Raw genomic sequence first — 27822 nt, 5'->3', positions numbered from 1 at the left:
TTATTCATTTAATAAACTTGAGAAAAAAAGTGAATATTCTTGCATTTGTACAAAAAATGAAGTTATATTAATTAAGTTAAAATGCTTTGAAGATCTTATGAATCTTATGAATTCTTGGACTGGTCACCATTAATTTCACCAAATTTGGACTATTTTATTTTACTTTAAAATCCTGCCATGTACTGACGAATCAGCAGACGGTACAAAAAAAGTACTTTGCTGCCCTCTACTGACCAAATCGCTAGTATTTCAAATGATCCAATGTCAAATTAACATTAATTCTGGAAGCTGATGAGCACTAGGGCATAATTGTTTCTTTACATACACCACCATGTTTTTTTCTTCTTGGACACATCATCAGTGAAATCCATAAAATAAGATTTTCTTATCATTTACTCACGCTGTTAACATTCTGTATACATTTATTTGTTCTGATAAACACCCTTAACTACCATTGTAGGGGAAAAAATAGTTTTTTGTTCTGTTGAACACAAAATCAAATATTGAGGAATTTAGGAAAGCAAACAGTTCAGGGGCACTATTGACGTCCATTTTAATTTCTCCTACTGTGGTAGTCAAAAAACTGTTTGGTTACAAGCATTCTTCCAAATATCTTTCTCGGTGTTCATCACAACAAAGACATTTATACAGATTTGGAACAACTTGAAGGGGAGCAATTTATGACAGAATGTTATTTTAAGGTAGAGTATCCCTCTCGTGTGTGTAGTGGTTTTCAGAGAGGCAATACCTTTTTTATTGGGCTGGATACAGGAATGGATGTCCAATGTCTGGGGTGCCTGAAGCAAGGCTAATGCAGCAGGTTCCAGTCCAAGCTCCTTAGCTCGCCGGGCCTTAGATAACTTACTGCCCTTTTTGTAGGGGGCATACTAAAGACAACACAGTAGTGTAAGCTGTTGTTAGATCATGCACAGTCAAACCATCAGTTTTATTGTAGTAGGCATGCCCAGAAAGTAGTTGAATTTTTGCCACTTTGCAAAATGTAGCATTTCGCTGTTTCAAATGTTGTAAAATATGGATCTGATTGTAAACAGTACGTGTATACAAAAGTGAAAGAGGCGGAGTAATTAAAATTAGACAATGATGGATTTTAAAATCTAAAGAAATCTGAAGAGTTTTTGTGGGTGCCGATTCAATATAGGCCTGGTAATAACTAATACGTTTTTCATGTTTTAGCTTGTTTTTTTCTCACCACATGGTCTATTTCATCAGCTGTTGTGCAGTTTTGTAAAGCATTCTCCAGCTGTGAAGTAAGAACTCCCTCCTTTTTAAGTGTTTGAGCGACGGATCTGCTCTTTTTTGCCACCGACCTAAGACACACAAATGTCATACATCAACCAAAAAATATATATACTTTTGAACAATTCCTCTTACCATCTCCAGAAGATTAAATAAACATTTTAAAATAATTTTATTGAAGAAATTTGATGGAAGAGTTGAAATTTTCCATCTAATTAATGAATTGATGCTAATAAAAATGTTTTAAATGAAAACCGGTCTTAACAAAAGAGGAACATTAGAAATCCCATTAGAACCTATGCAAATATTTAAAAGGATATAAAATCTAGCACGGATATACAAGTTTAACCTTAAACAGTTTAAAGCATGTCCCCTTAAATATGAAATCGTCCTTAACCTCATTTTTGTCCTTCCAATGTCTTACCGTAGCTCTTCTAGAACGAGTTGAACATCTCTAACAGCATCAGCATCCATATGATTAATCAACTCTTTTCTGTAGCGCACCATGAAGGGAACTGTGTTCTCTTCCTGCAACAGCTGTACAATGTTTCCACATACCCACTGCCCCGCACCCGTCTTCTCAGCAAGTATCTACATATATACATATACAGGTAAAAATATATGCAACAAACATACTTCCTAATAACCTGAAGAGGTTTATAACTGTGATGCATCCACTACAAAAATTACAAAACCTAATACTGCATGATTAAACTCATCTGCAGCATCAGCCAAGTTAAAAACTACTTAATTCCACAGGAACATAATAACCCACCTGTATGAGATCCCAATTCATCTGTAGGTCTTCTAAGCGGGAATTTCCTACTTTGAGTTTTATTGGTCTTCCCTGTTGTGCATCTGTCCTCTGCTTCTTCTGAGGAGGTTCTTCAAATGTAAAGTCTTCTGGTTCTTCTTTTTTCACCCCGAAAGGATGTTGGCTGGATGACGGCCCCTCATCAGGCATATCCCCAGGGACCGCAGCAGTATTACTGAACTCACTGTTCAAGTTGATGGATAACCTCTAAAATCAGCATCAGGTTGGAATACAGTATTAGTGTACACTCAACACATAAACAATTCTTTGAAGCAACCTAACCCTTTTTTAGTTTAATGACGCCGTGCTCTTGACTACACAAATTATGCAAAAACAGTTATTCATGATTGGAAAGGTACATTTCAGTGATATTGGTTTCTCATTCGGACAACTTCAAGTTGCCACATGTGCTGCTTCTTTAATATCATTTTTTATTAAGTAATGTTGAGAAACTGGCAAAAGTCAAATAAACTGCTGTTAGCCATGAAACGAACATTCATGATGTACCTCTTCTTTAACCATCATGAGCTGCTGTGAGGCGGGCTTCGGTCCATTTGTATCCTCAGGTTGTTGTTCTTTATTAGACTTCACCGTCTTCACTTTAGGGGCACGCACGGTTCTCGGCTTCCTCTCAGCTTTAGGCTTTGTCTCTTTGGGTTTAGCCACCCTTTTAGATAGTGGTTTCCCATCTGCTGTTTTATCTGGAGCCTTCTGGCGTCCTTTTTTCATTTTGCCATCATTCAAATCTGGAAACCATTCCAACTCTTCACTGTCATCTTTCTGATTGCCTGTCCTGTAATAGGATAACGTTTCCATTTCATAAAGCACACAGGTGTAAGAGCGAACAGAAGGTAGTGTATTTATACATCATCATCTTTGTGTGTTTATAAAGTAAATATCATACAACTTTGCTTAATTTATACCCATTACAGAGGTAATGTCACAAATAAAAGCTTTGATGGAGAGTGCGAACAAGCAAAGTTAATCACTCACGTGTCATCAAAATCGTCATCTGTTGAGGTCTCATTGTACACTTTCGCTGTTCTTGTTCTTCGAAGCATCTTTGCGTTACGTTAACGTTAAACGACAACACGTTCTGAAAAATGGTACCCAGACACAGTTTAATAACCCGCTCTTGATGAGCACATCAACAAAGCAATTTTTTTTCAATGTTATGTTCAGCGTCCGGCTAGAAAACATCAGGATCTTTATTTGCTTCTGTCTCATTTTGAATTTAGCGCGCTAGCATGTACGTGTGATGTGATGTGTTTGGGCTTCACATACTCTAACATACGAAGAGCATTTAAACGAGAGCTGTCCACTTACAGAAGTCAAACTGTTAAAACTTCCAGTTTTATTCTCACAGAAATCAAACTACCTTCAGTTTCAGGACAAACAGAATGATGGTTTGCTTCCTGGCGGCGTCACTGCCGGAAGTGACGTAACTCTCAAAATGTATAATAAAAGTTCCGCCTATTCATAAAAAAAGACATATTAGGTGGTAGTTTACTTCGTTTGTTCTGTAAACTTTTTTATAGGTGAAAATCATTTATTAAAAAAACAAAGAGTTGGTCAGTGCCTACCCATAAAACATTTACACAGCATTGTCTGAACCACGAACACTGCATTTAAAGAACAGCAAATGAAAAAGCTGTTTATCTGGAGTTTAAAAGGATAAAAAGATAAACTCGTGTGCATCAATTAATGGACACATTTTCTATAAAAGTTGCACTTCTGCTTGCTTTTTTATTTATTTATTGTTTCATACCTGAAACAATCAAAACGCATATCAAGAGTCTGATATTCAATACAATGACATAGCAAAACTAAGAGTTAACCCAGAATCATGATGCATGAATGCACATACTGTCAGATTGTCGATGCTCTTTGATCTTTACTCCCATGATCCGCTTCCGTGAGTAACACGGTTGTGGAGTGATTGCCCACTTTGTAAAACAAACACAGGAAGAGAGCGTACCCTGTTCTTAAAATGAAGAGAAGAATCGATAAATCTGAAAGCAAGGCTACAGCAGCAGGAAAGTCGCAACGAACAGGTCGTCATAAATCTAAGGATTTAAATGTGCAGTCAAGGTAACTTTTGCTTTACCCGCTCGCCTTTAAAATAGGAGAACCTGTGCAGATGCAACAAGAAAGTCTATGCAGAAGTATGTGCCACTTCCAAGTTGCATAAGACTGATCGAATGCCTGAAAACTAGATTAAATGCTACAGAACTTTATAGTTATAATATAAGAACTTTAAACAAAATGACTATTACTATAAAGTTGGATTGTGGACAGCAATGAACATGTCAAGTTATTAAATTATAGATAGAAACAGAGTAGGCGCTTCAATGTATTAATGTTGATCTTAGGGGTGTTATGAAGACTTCTCATGTAATGTACATTCTCAAGTGAATGCGTGTCTGTAAATGTTTTAAAACATCTGAGTTTTTCTTTATTTCGATGTAACCTAGTTTCTGTTTTTGGATTCTCTTCAGATCACAGTGGTGGGCATGGACTAAAGTGGGATTTCTTACACTCTGCAGCCTTGTGACCATATCTTTTCTTTTGGAACACTTATCTGGTAATACACAACTTCTATCCCAAAAATTAGGCCTATATTGGAATGTTGTAATTATGTAGTGAAAATGTTTCAAATATACAGTTTTTGGATTTTATATATATTTTTATTTCCCCAGATTCTGTTGACCTCACTCGGCCTTCAGATGTAGGTCTCAATTATACTATAAATATATACCTTAAACCTGAGGAAGGGGTGAGAGTGGGCGTTTGGTTAGTTTTGAGATACATACACACACATAAACACACAAAATAGAATAAAATAAATATGAAAATGATAGCAAAAAATATTCTGGTTGTTAAAATATAATCTTTATTTTTCTTTCTCTTCGCATTACAAATGTTTCCTTGTTCCAGGTATACTGTGCCTAAACATAAATGGGAGGAGTCAAAGGGACAAGATCTTGAGTGGTTTGAGAAAGCTCTGGGGGATGGATCGCCCATTTTCATTTATCTGCATGGCAATTCGGGCAACAGGCAAGACCTAACTTTTAAAATTACTTTGAATGTATGCCTTTGATTTGCCGTAATAATAGCTAACCTTTGCACAGTCTTTTGTGTTTGCTGTTTGGCGTGATAAGAATTTTATTGAACTTCAAACTGCAGTGCACTTTACCTTAGTTAAAAGTTGGATTGGCATTCACTGTTTAAACCAAATGTCTCAGGAAACTAAAAGTAAATACTTTATTACTAAAAACATTGTATCAATGTGTCCCATAAATTTATTTGAACTACAACAACATTATATAAAATAAATACAATTTAAATTGTAAAATTCACAGGGGGAAAGGGGTTATATTTCACCTAATGCTGAGATTACATTATGTTTCTATTCCTTTCATATACAGAGCTTCATATCCACATCGCATTGGAATTGCAACTGTGAGCCTCACTTGTTTCATCACGAAACCTATAAAAATGAGAACTTTAGCATAAATATTATTAATGACTGAAAATATCTCTTGTCCATACAGGTCTTAAGTGCTGCTGGATATCATGTCCTAGCTATGGACTACAGAGGTGGGTGGAAATTGTGTCGCTTCACTGTATTATACAATGATTGGGCCACATTTAAAACTTGACCGTAATGGCTAAAACAATATAAATTTTCACATGAAAATATTACAATGTATCAGGTTTTGGGGACTCTACTAGTGAACCCACAGAGCGTGGTCTGACTACAGATACCTTATACTTGTACAACTGGGTTAAGGCACGCAGCGGAAACAGTCTGGTGTGTGTGTGGGGTCATTCACTTGGTTCTGGGTGTGTAGAAATGTATTTTGTTATTATCTATGTTTACAACACACATATTATATTCAAACAATTCTATTATGCATTATCTACATATAACTGCAGTATGTTTCTTTATCCAATAGTGTTGCAACAAACACTGCAGTGAAATTACAGGAGCAAGGTAAGAAGTTGATTTATTTAGTAAAAGTATTAAAAAAGAATTATAGAAGTAGATATTAACTTCTTGAAATATATGCCCAGGTGTGAGGGGTGTATATTCTTGTATTTTCTTCTTTTTATTATAATTATTGTAAATGTATTGAAAGGAAAACATTTTGATGGAATAATACTTGAGGGGGCATTTACAACGGCAAAGGGAGTAAATCAACACCCCTTTACTTGGGTAAGTAATGTTCTTGTAGTAAAACATCTGATCCTGAGCATTTTACCTCTGCAAATGTTACCTGACCTGTGAAAACCACTAAAGCCTCACAATCTAATTATGAGATTTGAAGCGTTAAAGTTTGAGTTATTTTTCAACCATTCATTTCACTACAATATATCCCAGTCAATATTAAAGATATCAAATTTAAATTAACTTAACATTGTGAACGTAGAAAACACTAATTCGCAAAAACTGTCTTTAGCTGGGTTTTTACAGGCAGTCACATATTTAAGTGAATTTATTGTTAATATGGGTTGTACATACCTCATTTGTGCCATTCTTTCTCCTTTTCTAAAGTTTTATTGGAAGTTCCCATACATTCAGTACTTTCTTTTCAATCCATTAAAAGACAACATTTTGGAACTCCCATCGAACGAAAAGTATGTGACAATTAAGAAATAAAGATATTAAAATAATTTAATTGTTTAAGATAATTACAAGAAATTGGATATACCAGAGATGGTTTTATAAAGAGAATATACAGTTTTCATTTTTTTTATTTAATCAAAATCATTTTTTTCTTTTTTTTGATAGTTTGAAACAAATCAAAACTCCCCTTTTGATTCTTCATGCTGAAGATGATCCAATAGTGCCCTTTGTCATGGCTAAAGAGGTTTGTGTGTTTACTTTATCATTTTAAAATAACTTTTTTATAAAAACAAAATGTTAATGGTCTTTTATTTTTTGTCCAGCTATACAGCACAGCAAAAAATGCTCAGAAATCAGACAAAAGAGTCAGGTTGATATTATTTGAGTCATCACTTGGATATGATCACAACGGGCTCTATAAAGACCCTCGTTTGCCAGATTTCATAAGGTAATATCACTTTCTGAAACATGTTTCAATCGTGTGAAAATCATTAGTTCAGATAATAAATATAGTACAGTATACTGAAGAAAATGTGTTGCAAGAAGCACATGATTTAAGATTTTCTTTAAACTAACAATAAAAAATACCCATAAATTGTCGATTTTATTATATTTTTCCTTTTAGGGAGTTTCTGCAGTCACTGATGGCTTAATACAGACACACAGGAGAGGCGGTCTCTTGAGAGTTGCCCTAGCTGTACCTGTTAATAACACTTGTTTTTATCATGCACCTCTATATACATAACTGAATCGTGACTTAATCATGACTTATTATTGTTTTACATAATATTATAAATTCTCCTTTTTCTGTAAAGTGAAATCCTTTTTTAATCAGTTTATTTTTGTACCTGAATTATATGTTTTCCATTGTAAACTATTATACAGTATTACAATGTAATATTATAATTTAATAAATTTGATATAACTAAGATGTCTGCTATGTTATATTGTAAATAAACATCCTAACTCAGAATCCTGATTAACTGAATCATTCGTGAAATTGTGATTTTTTTATTTGAAAGTTATTTTTCTATTTAAATTTAAAACTTTAAACTTAATTTGGGATGGGCCCAGATAAGCAAAAAATATATCCTAGTCCGAAAACACGGATCATTTTAAAAGTTTCCCTATATTTATTTTTCTGATGCTTTTTTATTTTAAATGTATAAATAAATTATTATACAGTACTTGAATCTTAATCATAAAAAACAAGGGCTCAATTTAATTTAAATCTACTATCTATGCTTTAATTATTTACTGGACAGGCGTAACTTCTCACTGTTCAACAAAAACTTGAATTATTTGTCAAGGACCAGTCAAGCAACGTGGTTTAGATCCTGTTAAAGCAGCTCTCTTGTTTGCGCTCAGATGACGTGGCCATGGGTGGCGAAGCGTAGCAGAGGAAGGGTTTCCTTACTCAACGCTCTCTTCAACGACAGGTCCGAGTCACCCACGTGATCGCTCACCACCAATCAGAACTAAACGCGCAGAACGCTCCCTAAACAGTTTTACGACAAACTCGTATGTGAGCATACTGAGACAGCCACTGTCATAGAACCAGGAAGAAGGAAGGTGGGTTAGCCCCCCAAAAAAGATACCATCACAAATCAGTTGGAGAACGTTCCTTAGAAAACCATGGGGGTCTCCAGGTGGAAGATCGCAGGGGTTGTCTTGACGACTGTTTTAAGTGTGTTACTGCCAATTCGAGCGGATGAACACGAACACAAGGTAAGCGAATCTGCGGGCCGAGAAGCGAAGCCCTCTGTGTTCGGTTTGTGTATAGCCTCCAAAGACGATTGATAGAACTGGTTGCATTGACAAAAGTGGCGAAAGATAAGAGAGAGAAGGAAGACTCAAGGCACTCACAAAGGTTGCAATTTCTTGCTCTGGGTTTGTAATAGAAATCACCAACGTTATTTTTGCTGTATAACCCTACGTGCTCATGAACTAACTAGCTTTAGCTTTTACTTGTTAGCTTAGCATGAGCTATCATATTACATTGTTGTGCAAACGGTGTCACTACCTTAGATTACGACTAATTTAGTAGCGATGCATTACACTCATAATAATATTCCAAGTGTATGTTCTGGTTTCTCCTCTTGTGTATGTGTAAAATCAGTCAGGGTCGGCTAATCGACATTAGCTAAATATGTCCGTCTCTCCATATACATATCCGGTTCGTCCAGGCTTTTGTATGGCTGCTATTCTGTCATACCCCTATTGATAACAGCGTTTACTTTTTCTGTAATCAGTGTGTACCCATGTCACGTAAGAATTTATATACACACATCACACCTTATGGGCTTCTTGTCTTTACATTTCACCAGACGCCGACATGGACCTGTATCTAAAAAGAGAAGAAATTCTGTATAACTAGTCTGTGCTCAGTGGGTTATCATTTTTACTTCGGTCCTGTCAAAGCTCTAATAATATGGCTTGATTTATTAATCTCAGTCTGTGAGGAAATACGACCAGGCACATAAGTGACACATAGACACAAGAACATAGGAATTGACACACCTGCGTTACTTCCAGGTGTCTTATCTTAGAAAGATCTGAGGTTACTGATGGATAATGACTTCTTTATTGTAATACGGTGTTCATACCATGATAGAAAACAATGAGCAGAGAGAGAGAGAGACTAAGTTAGCATGGTCAAATGTAAATGATACTATTTGGTGCCATGTTTTTAATTTATTTAGTCCAGTACATGTAACGACCAGAGAGTGAGGATCAAGGTGCTGTGCACTTTACAAAATCTCTTCTGTGTTGAATCGCTGTGTGTTTCGAATGATAAATGTCAGGTGTTGCTTAAAAACATACATACCTACTTTGGTTTCAACGCCTCCTATTGACATCATTGCTGCACGCTCCCTTTACTAGGCTTTAAAGTTCGCATGTAACACTGTAACATTACCTGATTTACAGGATCACGCCCTCTTTACTGTGTTTCTTTTCTTTTCATAAAGCATTGCTTCCAGCACAATACATTCATCTGTTTGTCTGATGGTCAGTTTACAACATTGTGTACATTAATAAATCTGAGATTAATCTAATGGAACATAAAATCTTGGTCAACTGCTAATTTGACTAAACTAAAAACAGGATTTTCCTTCTACACATGGAACTAAAATCTGAGTTGGTTTCATCTGTTTTTATTGAAATGACTGATGCTTGGGTCTGATCGCCTGGGACAATAGGTTTGCTGTTTTATTTTGGAGAGCTTCCGCAACTTGTAATGAGTGACATCAATTGGGTGAACATGGTTCAAACGGGTTTTGTCAGTTGAGTTTAACCTCAATTTTTCATTAAATTGTGTCTCAGATAGTTGTATTCCATCTGTTATTTAATTCTATACAGATTAAGTCATGTATTTTTCTGCAGAAATGTAAAATTGACAGGCTGCCTCTGATGGGAATTTTCTGTCTGTTCAACCTTTTGTTCTGACAGTTTTATCTTTGATATATCTGCAATAGAGTTTCTTTCTTTTGGAAGAATTTCAACTTGCTTTGACAGTTTCCTTGCATTCTGCTGTTTTCATGTCACGTATATGTATGTTCCAAGTGCTAAAAAAAATCCTTTTGTGTATGCACACACTTGGCCAATAAAGCAGATTTTGCTGTTTTCCCAGTGTCAGACTCTCTTGGTCACTCAGTAGCCTAATAACAGGTAACCAACATATAGACGAACAACAGTTTTATTTATCACTGTTGTTTAAAGAAAAGTTAATTTGTATTGATTGTGAGGTGGCATTAACAGAATTGTCTCGAATACTTTCTTTTTCATCTTTGAAGAATGTAGTTTCACGGTAAATGGACATTATCTGATCTGATGTTCTTTACACAGACACGCTCAATATAAATGTTGTATTCAATTGAATATTCTACTGAATCTTCTCCTTTTCTTTGTGCAGTTCTGAGTTCAAGCATGGTTTCTTGAAAGTGCAGCATTTTATGCACTGCTTTTCTGTGCCTCAGTGGGTAGAGCATGGCGCTAGCAACGCCAAGGTCATGGGTTCGATCCCAGAGGATTGCACATAGCTTTGGATGAAAGCGCTTGCCAAATGCATAAATGTAATGTTAATGCACTGGCCACCACATCATTAAATAGACCTGGTATTGTCTGTCAAAGTATTCTTAAAGCTTTTTCCTGCCAAGTGACTACATTTCGCCTTGAATCAATGGAGTGATTTTTATGGGTGCGCTTGATGAGAGACCCCAGACAAAAGAGACCGCAAGATGGGAAGGTCATCTATGTACAATGCAAAAAAATGCAATCAAGTTACATATAATAAATGTTTTACTTTTATATTAGGTGAAGAGTATAGTAAACAAAGCTGTATAAACAACAACTCTATTTTACAGAATCATTTATGACTGTGTTTTATTCATTACTTGTACACTAGTTACCATAGATGCATGTTGTGATATTGGTAATGGAATACTAATTTAAAATAATGTGTTTTAGGAGCTATAAGGAGAGGTAGAGGCTGTGATATTAAAAACTGACATCTGATGACTGGTTTCTTTCTTTTGCAGTACACAGATGACGAGGAGGTGGTTCTATGGATGAATACTGTGGGCCCTTATCACAACAGACAGGAGACTTATAAGTACTTCTCTCTACCATTCTGTGTGGGTTCGAAGAAAACTATAAGTCATTACCATGAGACATTAGGAGAGGCGCTACAGGGAGTTGAATTAGAATTCAGTGGTCTGGACATCAAATATAAAGGTATGACTGACTGTAGTTAATGTGACTGTCATGTTCACTTGACCAGTGAAAGGAATTTCATTAAACAAGCAGATTATGTCAATCACGGTTACAGTTGGATGACCGTAGTATTGCAATTGTAAAGCTTTACGTTGGATTTATCTTTTGTAGTCGAGGTGTTGCAGAAAACGTACTGTGATATTGACCTGGACAAAGCTAAGAGAGATGCGTTTGTCTACGCCATCAAGAACCACTACTGGTACCAAATGTACATAGATGACCTTCCCATCTGGGGTGAGTAGCAGAAAGGGAATGGCTATACACCCCTCCTTATAATAGACTATTTTATATTTTCAATTTTTCTCATTAGGCATTTTCTGGAAAACCTTGCTTTTAACTTGAATGAATATGGATTATAGGAACCTTGTCTTAGTGTTTTTCGACAACTGTTGGGAAAATTAAAATGTTCTGTGGTGGCACCAGGTTGTTATACAGTAATTTAGTGCAGAGCTTGGTTTCTATTTTTATTATCCATAAGGATTTGAATAGCGTTGTCAAGTGTTAATCTTATCTTTTTTGTGACATTAAGGAATTGTTGGTGAAGCTGATGAGAATGGGGAGGACCATTATCTCTGGACTTACAAAAAGCTGGAGATCGGATACAATGGGGATAGAATCGTGGATGTTAACCTGACCAGCGAGGGCAAAGTCAAGCTTGTGCCAAACACAAAAATTCCCATGTCTTACTCTGTGAGTAAAACTTTAAAACCGCTCTCATTTGGTTGTCAAATTAGATTTTCTTTGTTTTGTATTCTGCTCTTTTAACGTAGTAACTTTTTATATACAAAAATAATCCGGTGTTTCTTGTATAGAAAGTAATTTGTTGTCATTCATGTGAATTATAGTTCTGTTAATCAAGATTTTTCATGTGGGCTACAATCTTGTTGGTAATTCTCACAGGTGAAATGGAAGAAATCTGATGTGAAATTTGAGGACAGATTTGACAAGTACCTTGATCCATCCTTCTTTCAACACAGAGTAAGTGATCCTGTCACATCATGTTATATCAGGATATAGATTAGAAGACCATTCAAACCAGCTTAAGTAAATGTGCTGTGTGATGTATTAAACTTCTTATGCACCCAACAGATTCACTGGTTCTCAATATTCAATTCCTTTATGATGGTGATTTTCCTGGTGGGTCTTGTTTCAATGATCTTGATGAGGACGTTAAGGAAAGACTATGCAAGATACAGCAAAGAAGAGGAAATGGATGACATGGTGAGCACATTAAAGAGAGGAATATTTTAATAACTAATACATTTAATTGAAACCGCAAAGTACAGATAATACCTGGTTAAAATTTACTTTTTATTCACTTTTTTTAATTTTGAGAGATTAGTTCATTCACAAGCTCACAATGACTTGTGGCGTATTTTGGCCCTTTATAAAAAAGTTATAAAAACTCCCACATCGCCATATTAATAATGCTATTTCTCTTTCAGAGTTCCCTTATTAACATCTGCTTTTTATCAAAACACACATTTTTTTCACCTACCTTCTGGATTTCTTGTGATCTTTATCTCTTCTCTACTCAGGATCGTGATCTTGGCGATGAGTATGGATGGAAACAGGTTCACGGTGATGTGTTCAGGCCGTCCAGCCACCCGCTGATCTTCTCCTCCCTTATCGGCTCTGGATGTCAGATCTTCTCTGTTTCTTTTATTGTTATTGTTTTGGCAATGATTGAGGACTTGTATACAGAGTGAGTTCTTCCTCTTACTTACAGGACAATGCAAAACTACCTGCACTACCTGTATAGTGTTTATTTATTTGGTATAGGGCTGGAGTGGGAGCTTGTAGTTGAGATTCATTTACATTTAGATATATTAATTTAAACATACTTTCATGCATTACATTCATACATTTTAAGTCATGCATTATCTGCGGTTTCAACCAATGATTAGGGAATCAAACCAATGGTGTTTCTAGTGTGATGTAGTTGAGATTTATGAACAATGATGTAGGCAAATGCTATCCATTTTTCAATTTTAGTAACCATGTTTACATTTGTCTTTGTAGGAGAGGCTCCATGCTTAGTACAGCCATATTTGTTTATGCTGCTACGTCCCCAGTCAACGGCTACTTTGGTGGCAGTCTGTATGCAAAACAAGGAGGTATGGAAACTTATATTTAAAATATTAATTATCATACCTCTGAAAGTTTAATTGTTTAAGTCTATTGAAGGTATTTTAGAAGCAGCAGGATATGTGTCTTGTGTTTTTCAGTAGGGTGTAAATGTGAGTTGTATTTCTATTCATATAATTATGCAGGCAGGAGATGGATAAAACAGATGTTTATAGGAGCTTTTCTGATTCCTGCCATGGTGTGTGGCACAGCATTCTTCATAAATTTCATTGCCATCTACTACCACGCTTCCAGAGCCATCCCATTCGGCACCATGGTGAGATTTTTCAGCTTTCTTATGAAGAACAGAATGTAGGGAAGGTTTTTTTACGATTTACAAGTGTTGAAAAGCACCCACTTATTTTCACACCACTCGTGTTCTTTTGGACAGTTAAACTTTGTTGTACACATTAGTGTCATTTAGTCACAAATCTTCCTAAAATGACACAATGAAGTCTTAAAGAACTCATTTTTTGGAACAATACGTCATGCACCTCTTAAAATGTCATGCATGTTTCTTATTGGTCAGGTTGCAGTCTGCTGCATCTGTTTTTTTGTAATTCTACCACTAAACCTGGTGGGGACAATTCTGGGCAGGAACCTGTCTGGCCAGCCCAACTTTCCCTGCAGGGTCAATGCTGTACCCAGACCCATCCCTGAGAAGAAATGGTAACCTCAACAATCATTCATTGTATCATACCTGTCTTGGTATCTGTAGTTATCTGATATAAAATGACACGTTACTTAATGTTTTTTCTGTGTCTGGCAGGTTCATGGAACCAGCTGTTATCGTGTGTCTGGGTGGCATCCTTCCATTCGGATCAATATTTATTGAGATGTAAGTCTGCAGGTTGTATCAGTGCATATTTATTAAGATCCACAATCAACACCTTCTGGATAAAATACCCCTCTCACTTTTCACTTCAGGTACTTCATTTTCACATCCTTCTGGGCTTACAAGATATACTATGTGTACGGATTTATGATGCTGGTGCTTGTGATCCTGTGCATTGTGACGGTCTGTGTTACCATTGTCTGTACCTACTTCCTTCTTAACGCAGAAGACTACAGATGGTGAGGACCAATCACTATCTGTTATTTTGCTTTGCAGATTTGTGAATCTTTATTAGACCAAAGATTAATTCACCGTTTTGAGATCAAAGCACAGATGATTGTAAGTATATTCAATGAATGTAAATTCATCATAATTGTTTTTTTTTCTAGGCAATGGACAAGCTTTCTCTCAGCAGCATCAACAGCAGTTTACGTTTACATGTACTCCTTCTACTACTATTTCTTCAAAACAAAGTGAGTTTGTTTCCTTATTACCTGGGTGTAAAGGGGTGAAGTTTGTTCTCACACAAACTGAGAATTCCAATCTGTACTTTCCATACAACAAAATTGACTGTGATTCAAGCTTCCAAAAGTGAAATAGTGGTTGTTGATCTGATTCTACTAATTCACATTCAGTCATTTTTTCCCCAGGATGTATGGATTATTTCAGACGTCATTCTATTTTGGCTACATGGCTGTCTTCAGTACCTCTCTGGGAATCATGTGTGGTAAGTACAGAACAGCTTTGTGGTTCTCTTCGCATGTCATAAATTTGTAATATAGCATTATGGAAATGTGAGTTATATGTATGATTTTTTTTTTTTGGGAACAATCGATCCTATGAATAATGCACTTCTATTTCATCTCTTGGTTTCAGGAGCGGTGGGTTACATGGGAACAAGTGCCTTCGTGAGGAAGATTTACACAAATGTGAAAATTGACTAGAAGCTCCACAGTGACACTGCAGATCAGCCGACACTTCTTCCCGATCAAAGCGGGCACAAAGTCTCCATTTATTTTGCAAGAAAAGATTGTGGTATCTTGTACAAAATCTAGTTTTCCATTTTCTCTATGAATTAAAACTTTGCGACACGATGCGTACACAAGGGTAAAATGAAGGGTGAAACAAACAGGACTTTTAATTTTCTATTTTATTTGATCAGATTTTTGTTTTTCCCTCCGGTTGAAATGCAGACCATAAATGCAGATTAACCGGAAAAAAAAGTACAACACAGCATTGCTCCTATTTCTTATAACGCTATTCCACCCAAGAACCATTGAACAGATCTTTATTGATGCAATAGTCTAGCTCTCTTCAGTGAAGAGGCCAAAGTGTATGGAGAGCCTTTGTTCTTTTATATGAGAATATAGGAGAGTGGGGTTGACATCCATCCTCTTGCTTGTCTGTTTTGTATTACAGAGTTGTACAATGCCATCATTGTATTGTTTTACACACTTACGAATCACACCAAAAGCATAACGTGGTATGAAGTTCCAAAATAGACCGTTGTTTTGTTTAATAAATAGATAAACCAATATGATGTGAAGCAGCCAGGTTTTAGCTCTACCTTCTGGTTTTCTATAGTTCAGAACAGCAGAGCAGAGAACTTGGCACTTTAGATACTGTACAGTTCACTGTCCGTAACAGATTACGGTGAGACGGATAATCTTTGGTTTGGTGGCAGAATGTTTTAATGGGTTGTGTGATGTGATATTTTTTCTCCAGTTCAGTCTTATGTTACTCTTTGAGTTTGAATGAAGTCCGCTTGTAAAAATAATATATGGAGGGGGGGTGACGTGTATATAACCCTAAAACTGTAGATGTAGATCCCAAATGTATTTTGGTTGTACAGATTTATTAAAGGGTGTTTTTCTTTTTCATAATGGACAGTCTGTTAAAACTTTTTTCGTTGAAGGGTGGGGTGGGCTTGGTAGCACAGTTACATCTTGCCTGGATAATGCATGAATCTCACCAAATCATAAAATCAGATTCTGTTTGTTTCTCGGAATTAGGTGACCCCGTCTCACTACCCTTTCATTCTCTACCCTTCATTTGCATCTTGTAGAACAGTCTAAAAAATAAGTGCTTCATTGACTTTGTGCTGCTCATAGAGGAGATAGTCATCAGCTTTTTTATTATTATTATTTTAAAGGGTTGAAAGACCATTCATTGATTTGAACGATCAGCTCTCTCGTGCTTATTTTTGTATCCATGATTTGAACCAAATTGTGAATGTCAGACACAATTGAGGCACTCATGCTAAATATCTGCAGGCATACTGTACAAAGTGAAGTTATTGTACACTTTACTAGATGTTTTCATGGTTGAGTGCAGAAACACTTAGACCAAGCTGTTGTTGTTTTTTTTTCTTATGTTCCATTGTGTAAATACAGTATGTAACTAAAAAAGTTGAAAAGTGGCAAAGCCTTTTTCTAAACCTCATTCCTCCCAGTTTGAAGTTGATTTCTGGTTCTTCATGTCATGTTCCATGTGAAGTCTAAAAAGACATTTTTAAATGCGATATTAACTTGCTGTAAAAAGGATGAAAAGAAATAAACATTGGTTTTGAGGTAATGTAGGCATGGTTTGTACATGAAGGCAACGTTTTCCATTAAAAATTTCTGCCCAAGGACAGTTGTTTTTGAGAATCACAAAATCAGTATGTAATGATTGCAGTTTTCAGTCAATAGAATAAACAAATGGTGTGATGGCATCTGTCTCAAACATGTTAAGTGTTTTCTTAGGACATTTTTTTTTAGAGATGAAAGATTTTGTCTCCTAATTTTAAATCACCAAATGTGTGGTAAAATAGTCTTTTGGTCATGGATTCATTTAAAACAAAATCTGGATCAAAGTTTATGCTTAACTGCAGGTATGAAGACTTTTTCAACATGTACTTGACTTTTAAAGAGCAGGATTTCTCAACCACTTTGTAATTCATTACATGTATGCTTCTGGCAGATACTGACGGTGGCTAACTTCTGGTTGTCTGACAGTAAAGCACTCTAGATAAGAATCTTCAATGGAAAACAAGAGACAAACTCAACACAGACTTAATTTTTATTTAAACTACTATCCAAATCCAAAAATCAAATATTTCAACTGCCAATATACCTTATCATGCTGCGTGTAAATAATTATATTCAATTGTATAATTCACTATGGAGTAGCATTAAGATTTGCATGATCTGTCAGTACTTTTGGAGTTTCAGTTGACTTTCTCAAAGTATTCCTTGGAGCCCTCTGGAGTTGGCTTTATCTAAAACCGACAAAAAAAAACTGCTATTATACCAAATCTGCCGTTAAGCGGTCATAACTTTATATTTTACAAAATTATTAACTATTCAATTATCATTTACTGGGTAAATCTCCAGTTTGGGTGTTAAAAATATTTAAATGGACCCACCTCACATTATATGATGTAATAATTTGGCATACTTGTAAGAAAAAGGGTAAAACCTTACCGTGGGCGACTTTGGGGTCCAGCTGGCAGGACAGACTTCACCGTGGGTTTCCACAAACTGGAAGGCCTTGACCAGACGAAGGGTTTCTTCAACCGAGCGCCCAACTGGCAGGTCATTTACACTCATGTGTCGGATAACTCCATTAGGGTCGATAACGAAAAGACCCCTAAAAAGTAAAAAAACATTCGGCGATATTAATTCCCTAATCTAGCAATGCATAAAACAACCTTTCTTCTTAGAATACATGGTACAAGTTAAAGTATGTCAAATTAGTCAACATTAAAAAACTAATTGCTTACCTTAAAGCAATTCCAGGGCCTTCCAGTAAGACCCCATAGTCTCTTGACACTTGCTTTGTGAGGTCAGCCAACAGAGGAATGTGTATTTTTCCTAATCCTCCACTCTACAAGAAAGGCAGAGAAGCCAAAGTTCAGTCACTGAACAAAGTTAGCAAGGCTTAGGCAGCTCTGGTCACAGTTCTAAAGGTGTCATGAACTGGCCCTTTTTATTATTTTATACTGGTGTTTACTTATGACGTTCACATGGTTTTAACATTAAAAAACATCAAAATCAATAAGTAATAGGCTATTTTCTAAGCTGGTTTTGAGGCCGGCTCAAGAAAAGCTTGTTTTTATGGGCAGGCCGCATTGAAGACTTGTAAGTAAACGCCCACTGCTATGATTGGATTACAGTTCCAAAAGACAGCAGTGTGCCATGTAATGATCATATCTGTGTGTCTGTTTGACAAGCTACATGCTTAGTTGGAGCCTTCTGTAAACTTGGTTAGACACGTAGGTTACACATCATCAGGATTTATCAAGAGATCTCTTATAAAGCAATAGTGACGCATCGTATGTATATTTTAACTCACATAAGATTTTGGTCGGATTCAATATTGACGGCACAGCATTGCTTTTTAATCTCAGTCTCTCTGCAAATCCAGCATCGACATGTGCCATGTTTAGAAAGGAATCCACGGTGAAATGAAGCGAACAAATGGTCAATGTTTTACCCACGTGACGTCCCACATGAGCTGAAACGTCTATAAAAATAAACTTCAACCACGCATTCCTAATATCAGTATCCGAAGGAAGCAACGGTGTTCTTCCACAACCAGGCGCTGCACAATAATTTGCATGTTTGTTGCTTCGTCGCTCTAAATAAAAATAACAGTGAAAGAACTCGTCACTTTTGCACATATGACAAAGGGCTAGCCGCTCTTGAGAGCCCTTCACTTAAATGACAGTGTTGCCAGATCTTCACAGAAAAAATAAGCAAATAAAGACAAGACGAAAATAAACCCTAAAATGCAAATTGTTTACATTTATAGGACCAAACAAATCTCAAAATCTTATTAAGACCTAATTTCCGAGGCTTTTTGATCTAATTCCAAACAACAAGTGTGCACATGCTTGTTAATAACGACCATGGCAACTAGGGCTGCAACAACTAATTGATAATAATCGATAATGATATTCATTGTCAACGATTTGCTTGTTATTAATAAAAGTTGCCATTTCAGTAATAAGGACGGCTTCAGTTCTGACACTTACAGGATGTTGGTCTGAATGAGCTTTTATAAAACAAAAACTAAGGTTAAAATGTATTTCTTAATTCAAGACACCTTTAAATCTAAGAGAACTGTGTTCAATGTGTAAAACATATTGTAACTCATCAGAAATGTGGTCTGGACAGCACATCTATTCTCCATGCATTCATGAATTCCAAACCTGACCAGTAACATACCTTTCTTGGGGTGTTAGTCCAAGCCAAGTGGGTAAAGTGAGAGTCCACAGACACACCAACTAATTCACAGTTTACATCATGGAACTCTTTAGCCTTGTCACTGAAGGCGATGATCTCTGTGGGGCATACAAATGTGCTGCCGAGAGGACAGAAAGGAAGCATTTTATCATAGTATGCACTCCCTATGAATATGAATGTATAACATACAAATATTTGAATGCAACATTTAATTATTTTTATTATGAACCTTATTGTGGATCTAATAGTTCAGAAACTTACAAATCTAATGGGTAGAAGAAAAGGACTAGGTATTTGCCCTTAAAATCTTCAAGGCTGATTTCCTTGAACTCTCCGTTAAGAACAGCAGTGCCTTTGAAGTGAGGAGCTGGTTGAGTGACTGCTGGAGCCCATCTTGCTGCACCTGATATTTATAAACCATTTATTATTGGTGGTAAAACTTGTAATGAAAAGGCAAGAACTGATGCTTCTTTTAATCGGATGTTCAATAAATGTGAACATGTTTTTCACTAAATTACTCACTGACTGAGAAACAAGCTTTTTGTGCAGCAATGCAGGTTTGTGGGGCCCTGATCATTGATGCTCCACTGTGAGCATTGAAGGCCTTCACCCCATTAACTGCCACTCTTCTTGCCTGATAAACAAAAGCCATTATCAGTTTTAACAGCCAAACATCATGCAAGTTATCAAAAGAACGTGAATTATAAATACTCTGCATTGCATATGTGCACATTTATTCATAAGAAATCAACACAATATGTGCGTAACTGACATAAAACCATTTGTTACTGCTGTGCACTTCTTCTGACAGATCATTTGACATTGCAGTTAACATTACACATGGTTGTATAAGACGCAGGAAGGTTATCGTGAGACGTATCTTATAACTAGACGACGACAAAGTAAAACTTATTTTTACACACAAGAGCTTCAGTTTAAATGAGCTTAATGTTTATGGTAACCATTCAAAGAATAGTTGTCCGTGTAGACAAATTAAACTTACGCAAGTCCCGAGAAGTCTCCCGATGGTAGCCGCCATCTTCCAGTGTCACTGTGCGCTCAGCCACGCCCACGAACCGTTGGTTCATTATGAAGATCTGGCTACGCGAGACAAGTGGGCGCTGAACGCATAACGCAAATCCACAGTGGGCATCAAACCTATTTCCGCATTTGAATCTAAGTAAACAACTGTACACAAGAATATTTATGATCTACATACTTATATTTATGATCTACACATTCTAAAATATTTTACTTATTATGCACATTTAACATTAAATGCAATGCAGGCCTACTTAAAAATAGAAAAAAATATATTTCGTTGGTATAAATTAAAATGGACAAAAGCTAATAAATGCTGTAGAATAATCGCTAGTTGATGTTAGCTGATGCGTTATAATGTTAACAATTGGACCTTATTGTATGTGTTACCAAAACAAGTGTTTGTATTGAAGTTTTACATTGACAATGAGTACATTTAATAAAAAATGTATAAATAAATTTACAAGGAAATTGGAAACAATAATTACTTTACCAGTAGTAGTAACATAATAGATTTGTTCTTGTTCTCATTGCGTACTCACAACCTGCTTATACTGCACTGTCATTGGACGCAGTCTGAGTAACACGTGACACCCGGAAGTGTCACGCAAACAAGCATGTTTTCTGCGTGACCTTATAATACAAATCCTTGTACAAGAAACAGAAAATGAATAGGTGATGTTATTCATTATAAGACCATTTAAAAACTACAATGGACCTCAACTTGCAATATTGGCAAAGCAATGACAAGGTACATTAACGTTAGTAGCTAGCTCCAGGTGTCGTAATTTCACATTGAATAATATTTTAAATCGTTTATATTGTGTTATTTATGAAAATTATGTTGTCATCGATAAATACAATTTTATCACTATTCAGTCTTTTCTGAGCCGCCTGCGTCTCTGGTTTCATATCCTTGACCCCAAATCTATATTATCATCACAGGTAAGCACACTAGCGCATAAGGCTTCGCCATTGATTCAATCACCATGATGAATAATATAACTTAAAAAAGTATCATGAATAATATAACATAAACGCTACATAAGACTGAATGAATGAAATATTTGTTCCCTTAGACTGAAATACAGAACGCTCGCATTCTTCTACAAAATGATGGAAATCAACATAAAAATGACAAGGTATACTAATTACTATTAATGTATATAATTTGATTGACCCTTAAATGACAAAAATAAGAAAAAGTATTGTTATATTTTATGTCTCATTAGGTTGCTGAGGCCTGGTTACTGTCTCTTGTAAGTTACATTAAATTTGCCTCACCAAAGAAACAAACTTTTATACCCTGGAAATGTTGTGTATTTACATCAGTTGCAGACATTATTGGTAGCTCAAATTTTCTTAATGGTTTTGCATTAAAATGAAGTGTAATTTGCACTTGTAGTCATCTGTTCATGCTGATACCGGTGCTGTAATTCCACCAGTGTTTCGTCCTCAAGGTAACAGATTAAGGATTTGTCTTTATGTTTTATACAATTAATATGTGTTGTTTGTAAATTGCCATAAGTGTTATCATTCAGTTTTAAATGTAAGTATTATTTGGGTAATCTGAAATATGCATTTCTTATTCAGTTCTTCTACCTATATCTGCTCCTTTGGTGAGTTGTGATATTTAATATGTACATAAGATTAAGCTAATAATGTACCAGTAAGATATAAAGAGAGTTGAATAATTAAATATGTTTTATTCTTATTCCACAGGTGGTTGCAAGTTTAATACCCCACAAAGGAGTTAAACCTGCTTTGTTCTGGCAAGTAAGTGCATTCGTCTTTTAATGTTTTTTTTTCTTGACAAAATCTCTAACCATTTATTAACAGAACGTTCAACTTTTTGTTGTAGTTTTTACTACAAACCTACTGTGCAGGATTCAACCATGCTAACCGAAATGCAACAGCAACTTTGGTAAACATTTTTACATTGTTTAAAAACCTCTTTGCGTGGCTTAGCTTTCTATCTAAAAATCTTTTTGCTTAGGATAACAAAACGTCATTGAAGCAGTCTCTTCTTATTACTGGAACAGTTGCTTACTCAACATGTGCAGGGGTAAGAGACCATCTCTGTTTTCAGTGTAAAGTATTGATACATCACAGTAGTATTTATTATACAGCATTTAGTTTATGTTATAAAAGTGTTATGATTTAAAAAATATATTTTTTATTTTGTGGACTTCTTTTAGGCTCTTCCTCAGATTATAGTTCAGCGTTTTAAACTAATAAGTGCTGTGACTGAGACTTTTTCTAGATCTGTGTTACCCATTCCACTCTCAGGTAAGAACAGAACCGCATATGCACATAATACAAACAGTAGAGTTTGTCAATATTGGTACTCCCGGAACTTGATACTACTTTAATCAAATTCATTCGTAATACATCATTTTTACATTGGTTTCTAGTTTGTCTAGCGGCATTCAGTGTAATGGTGGTGAGGAGTGAAGAAGCAGATAATGGAATACGAGTGTTTGATTCTAATGGGAATGCTGTTGGGGTTTCCAAAAAAGTTGGATCAAAGGTAAGTGTGCAACCAGAACATGTCTTTATTGTTAAATTGCCACAAAATTAAGTCAATACCTACCAAGATTTTATATTGTTTATATATATTTGTCAACTAGCATTTTTATTTATTTATTGGATTTATTAATTTTTAAGGCTGTGAAGGAGACGACCATCTCAAGAGCGACCCTGTTTGGCACCACTGCAGCTGTTCCCAGTTTACTGCTTGTTGTTCTTAAAAGGTACAACTCAAAACAGTTTTGTCATCCATTTGAAAACCGTTTATTCAAAGTTTTGATAATTTGCAAGTGCAAACATTGATGCTTTGGATGTCTCAGGGCAAAATTTGTACAGAGGAATCCAATGTTAATCGCCCCTGTTCGACACATCAGTACCGCCATCGTTTTTGGTCTGATGATTCCCGTGTCCTTCAGTCTTTTTCCACAGCTTGGCAAGGTAACACTATGGATCTATAATTGGGTATCATTTGTAAAGCTGTAATAGAGACAACCCTGTATTGCCGGCATGAGTTTACAAGCTAGATTATCATACAACGTACAACTAATCTACACAAAAACATGGAAGTATTTGAATATTTTCAGAAACATGCGATATCCCACAAACAAAGCTAAGACTCTGATAAAATATTTTTCTCTTTGATTACAGATCAAGAGGGAGGATTTAGAAGGCGAGTTACAGTCACTTGCCAGTGATGGAGAACTGTTTTACCACAGAGGACTCTGATGTTGTCATTGAATATCTAATTTATTGAGCATGGTATTTATTGACACGGATTGTGCTCACACAAAAGGACAATAAAAATCAACACGTAAACTAACATACTCATTTCCTGATAATCACTTGAGCAGTTTAAAGACAAATGAGAACATTCTTTTTTACACATCAACAGGACCACAAAATTGAGCAATTACAACTTGGTAATACCACAGGAAGACACAAGGCTATAAAGTTTTGAATTTGTATTGATTTAAGTACTTTATTTCATCAGTTTTATTATTTTTGACCGATGCATGTCATTGAAAATAGAATTTTCCACATAACACGCTGAAAAACAGCATTTTTATACTCTGCTATGAAAGGATTAGAAAAGGTTTAAACATTTGAAGTATTGTTTGAACATAATGGTTTCCATTAAATATTGCACATGTATTATCTTTAATGGTCAATTTACGCACAGAAAATAAGTTTTTTTTATGAATGAAGACATTTGAACCTGATCATGTGCAATCCTTGAAAAGGATGTTAAAGAAAAATTCTGTTTTAAAACACATTTGAGAATAAAGTCATTAAAAATACTGTTACATGAATAACCTTTAGATTGTTAATGTCATATATAATAAATTCAGATAAGCATTTGGCTCAATGCAATACTTTAGTAATACTTTGGTCTTTTTCACAGATCACCTACATGTTTAATTAAGGTTAATAAAACGTTAATTCATTCAAGAATAACATACTTTAGGAATGCTTGCTGAGAAATCTAAGATTTTCTCCTTGCCACAAGATCCCCAAACTGCTTGGAGATGGATTATAAATTGTTTCTCTGAAATCTGTTATTGAATATTCCATTGAATATTTCATTATCCAGTTTCTTTAAAAAATCATATATATATATCTTCATAAGAAATAGATATCTTTATGTTCCCATAACGTTTGGCCCGTCACAATTATTTTCAAAATGTGTTTGTAATTTCACAACTAATGGTAAGTTCCTTTCTGAACGTCGACTGTTGTATCAGTGGTGGTTGGGTTACACTGATTGGTCAGATCTTCAGGAGTTGCTCAGCTGCAGCTAAGTGGAAGAGGAAATTTTCAGTTGCTGGAGGGTAGTGACATTTCTTCAGAGTCTCCAAAGACAACTTGGAGTTCTCTTCTTCATCAGCAAGTGACATCAGGTTACTCAGGATGTCTTCAGTTTTTACTGATATTTCCTGAAAGACACGCTTGAACTGTCAATATCAAAACTGCAGTGCGTTACTTTTAAAATCAATTTTCCTTTAGAATAAAATCAAAATGCTTAAAGAATTGACGTTTCATGTGACATTATTAAATGTCCTCCCTTGTCACAACTCACCTTAATAACCTGTGCATCTGTGCAGTCAGGATGTTCTGCAGCCTGAAGAATAAAGTGGCCCATTTCTTTATGCAATTTTCCCATAGCCATTGCCTCTAAAAAGGGCACAGGTGTTACTTGGGCAACATCATATATGAAAAGTTGCTCCTAGTTAATGTGCAGTTGAATCTCTCACCTTTAGCATTTTGTGATACAATAATCTCACTTTCTGGAAGATTAACAAACACATCAAACAGGTCTGATCTGTCTCTAACTTCCAGATCTACAAATCCTGCAACATACCCTTCAGAGAGGAAAGAGATTTGGTTACACTAGTTTAGTTAAGTAGGCCTAACATTGCATTAAGTTAAGAGATTAGTTACATTTTGAGGTTCTAAATTAGAAGTAACCTAAAACGTTGTCTTTTGAACTTGACAAAAGCATTTTAACTACAAAGCAGTTGTGAAAACAGAAGGGTCTCTCCATACCTGTACAAAGCTTGAGGTTTTCCAGCTCATTGTTATCTATGTGAACAAAAGGGTGAAGGATGGACCAGTCTTTCCTATGCCATACCAAGGCTGGAAGAGCTCTGGATTCAAAAGCAAAAGTTCACCTTGTTTAATAGCATGATATAACACAATTCTAAGATACAAGTTAGAAGCTTGGTACAATGGTGCTATATCCAAATTGCATTTGAGTATTGTCATCATTACCTTGTAAACTCCAGAAGCGCCTCAATCCGTGGATGATAGACTACCACTCTCTTCTTCAGCATCAGTGCTGTGTAAAGGATAATGGTCTCCAAACCAAACTGAGACACAACATCTAAAACACAGAATTGAAACAAACTTTGAGCACATTCGTAAATAATTAATGTATTAAAAGCTTCCCGAAATATTTTTTTTAAATATGCTTTGAACAAAAACATCCCATATGCATCTAAATATATGAATATATACATATGGCTTTACTACCACAATTATGTGAATTTGTGAAGCGAAAAAAGGATTTTAACTGTACAGATCTTTATGTATGCAGGTGCTATGAATATTAATTTTGCGGGTGCGTTTTTAACCTTTCAAGGAGCCAGCCAAGTAGGCCTTCCTGACATCATAATCTTTGATAAGGAATGAGCCATTCTCATCACTCTGACATGTGCCTTTGGTCAAAACAGCAACGTAGCCCTCCATCATCTTCACAGGACTTCCATGTTTCATATACATCCTGAACAAGAAAAATGTTACAATGTCACAAATATACATGGAGTCAAACTACATCCTTGAACATAGTAATGAATTAATAAAAAAAGTTAAATCAGTAAATATTCAGCAAAGATGTCGAATGGTTTTCACTTTAGGCAAATTAAACCTACCTGCACAGAACTCTACCAAATGCAGCGTATTTTTCAGGGTTGAAGTCCTTAGCAGTGACAACGACTGAAAAATGTGTCACCTGTGAATGAAATAAAACATCTGTAGGTACTTACAGATGAACACAGGAACAATGACCATCCATCTACACACAAGAACCAAACCCACATAAGAAGGGATATATCAGTCAGATATTTCTGACAAATTGTGAAGTGTTCACACAATATATGGTATCATTTTGTATTAAGAGTAGCTTTCCCTGAACTGTAAAGTTCAACAGGTACAGTACATATAACTCATGATATACCTTTTTAAGTGCAGTGGGCTCCTGGACCTCTACAGAGCTGATATAGTACCAGGTTCGACAGTATTGGCCGAACAGAAACGTGTGCAGAAGCTGATTCTCCAAAGCCAGGCAACATTTTCTCAACAGAACCTCTCTTAGATCAGCAGTGATGGAAGGATAGCACCAAACCCAAAGTGAGTCTGCATTTACATCTTTCTCTGTGTGGGTGCACAATATCAATTACGGCCCAAATCATAACTTTTCAACACTAAAGGCATAAAAAAAATAGTTTAATAAATAATCGTGTGTATTTCGAGCTTACCAATCAGGCCAAGACTCAGCATCAGCTCAGACGCAGCCATATTCCATACCTGATCCACGTTAAGCTGTATCTAAAAGTTCAACAATGACGTTTAAAACAGTTTATGTTGCCAACAGACATGAACTGAAGTGTGTGGACTTGTAATCAACACAGAAAGACAACATCCATCTTTGTGTAAGCCTTGACCAACTATCCGGAAAACCTTGTAAATGACACAAGGCGCGTGACACCGTTCTTCTTGCGGAATCTTTAACAGTGAATATGTCACAGCGAGCCTGGAGTCCAGCTACAATTGCCTAATGAAGACCTCAGTGTTACTTGTTTTCCTAAGTAACTTAACAAGTACACAAGCTCATCAGTCCTTTAATACAGTTGCAATCAGTCCTGTAAGTAGGTTCAACAGAGAAACAGGAACAAGACAAACAGTCACATGAAAAGTTCTCAGCAATCTTTACAGCTGTGGTCAACGAGATTCTTCCGCGTCAGTTTTGCGACTGAGACACATCAGGCTCACACTGCCCCCTAATGTGCTGGTGCGAGTTTGATGAGAGCTG

The 27822-nt window shown here is 35.9% G+C and overlaps 6 protein-coding genes across 10 annotated transcripts in view; 3 read left to right on the top strand and 3 right to left on the bottom strand.

Annotated features, from left to right (window-relative positions):
- Positions 1–3972, bottom strand: part of srbd1 (S1 RNA binding domain 1) — a 54505-nt gene extending 50533 nt beyond the window's left edge. The window contains exons 1-7 of one of the 4 annotated variants that reach the window (XM_056760902.1): positions 3939–3972; positions 3065–3167; positions 2579–2864; positions 2033–2278; positions 1682–1848; positions 1211–1328; positions 749–887 (exon numbers count right to left, since the gene is read on the bottom strand). In XM_056760902.1, coding sequence (XP_056616880.1) covers positions 749–887; positions 1211–1328; positions 1682–1848; positions 2033–2278; positions 2579–2864; positions 3065–3132 — 1024 coding nt within the window. In that variant the 5' untranslated portion in view covers positions 3133–3167; positions 3939–3972. Of the gene's footprint in view, positions 1–748; positions 888–1210; positions 1329–1681; positions 1849–2032; positions 2279–2578; positions 2865–3064; positions 3168–3355; positions 3498–3938 lie in introns of those variants that run through there. The other 3 variants (XM_056760898.1, XM_056760900.1, XM_056760901.1) reach the window with 3 other exon arrangements.
- On the top strand, positions 3972–7689 carry LOC130431735 (lysophosphatidylserine lipase ABHD12-like). Its single transcript, XM_056760903.1, has 13 exons — positions 3972–4162; positions 4570–4655; positions 4771–4864; positions 5009–5128; positions 5500–5533; positions 5626–5671; positions 5788–5917; positions 6031–6068; positions 6214–6290; positions 6630–6712; positions 6867–6945; positions 7025–7149; positions 7327–7689. Exons 1-13 carry the CDS (start codon positions 4062–4064, stop codon positions 7352–7354), a joined length of 1041 nt encoding a protein of 346 aa, XP_056616881.1. The 5' UTR covers positions 3972–4061; the 3' UTR covers positions 7355–7689.
- A 528-nt stretch (positions 7690–8217) lies between these two features.
- On the top strand, positions 8218–17149 carry tm9sf3 (transmembrane 9 superfamily member 3). 2 transcript variants are annotated; one of them, XM_056760167.1, is made up of 15 exons: positions 8218–8429; positions 11240–11435; positions 11586–11708; positions 12004–12164; positions 12375–12452; positions 12564–12695; positions 13013–13179; positions 13497–13591; positions 13748–13878; positions 14131–14270; positions 14371–14439; positions 14529–14675; positions 14826–14909; positions 15087–15163; positions 15313–17149. In XM_056760167.1, exons 1-15 carry the CDS (start codon positions 8337–8339, stop codon positions 15378–15380), a joined length of 1761 nt encoding a protein of 586 aa, XP_056616145.1. In that variant the 5' UTR covers positions 8218–8336; the 3' UTR covers positions 15381–17149. The 2 variants fall into 2 exon arrangements, with proteins under 2 accessions (XP_056616145.1, XP_056616144.1); XM_056760166.1 differs by having other exon boundaries at positions 15072–15163.
- A 329-nt stretch (positions 17150–17478) lies between these two features.
- On the bottom strand, positions 17479–20769 carry prdx3 (peroxiredoxin 3). Its single transcript, XM_056760169.1, has 7 exons — positions 20668–20769; positions 20187–20298; positions 19926–20067; positions 19647–19782; positions 18200–18303; positions 17901–18066; positions 17479–17695 (listed from the first exon to the last, which is right to left on the bottom strand). The coding sequence occupies exons 1-7, from the start codon at positions 20701–20703 to the stop codon at positions 17645–17647; spliced, it is 747 nt and encodes a 248-aa protein (XP_056616147.1). The 5' UTR covers positions 20704–20769; the 3' UTR covers positions 17479–17644.
- Positions 20770–21002: 233 nt separating this feature from the next.
- Positions 21003–24532, top strand: sfxn4 (sideroflexin 4). The gene is made up of 14 exons (XM_056760168.1): positions 21003–21456; positions 21585–21650; positions 21785–21847; positions 21938–21964; positions 22111–22165; positions 22299–22324; positions 22428–22481; positions 22567–22629; positions 22702–22770; positions 22904–22994; positions 23120–23235; positions 23373–23458; positions 23555–23672; positions 23883–24532. Exons 1-14 carry the CDS (start codon positions 21418–21420, stop codon positions 23958–23960), a joined length of 951 nt encoding a protein of 316 aa, XP_056616146.1. The 5' UTR covers positions 21003–21417; the 3' UTR covers positions 23961–24532.
- An 88-nt stretch (positions 24533–24620) lies between these two features.
- On the bottom strand, positions 24621–27762 carry dennd10 (DENN domain containing 10). Its single transcript, XM_056760165.1, has 9 exons — positions 27269–27762; positions 26968–27164; positions 26663–26742; positions 26366–26514; positions 26004–26115; positions 25779–25879; positions 25487–25594; positions 25312–25406; positions 24621–25168 (listed from the first exon to the last, which is right to left on the bottom strand). The coding sequence occupies exons 1-9, from the start codon at positions 27306–27308 to the stop codon at positions 25001–25003; spliced, it is 1050 nt and encodes a 349-aa protein (XP_056616143.1). The 5' UTR covers positions 27309–27762; the 3' UTR covers positions 24621–25000.
- Positions 27763–27822: the final 60 nt, after the last annotated feature.

The sequence above is a fragment of the Triplophysa dalaica genome, chromosome 11, assembly GCF_015846415.1.
Source record: "Triplophysa dalaica isolate WHDGS20190420 chromosome 11, ASM1584641v1, whole genome shotgun sequence".
In the NCBI taxonomy this organism is placed as follows: domain Eukaryota; kingdom Metazoa; phylum Chordata; class Actinopteri; order Cypriniformes; family Nemacheilidae; genus Triplophysa; species Triplophysa dalaica.
This window is presented reverse-complemented; position numbering and strand designations above follow the sequence as displayed.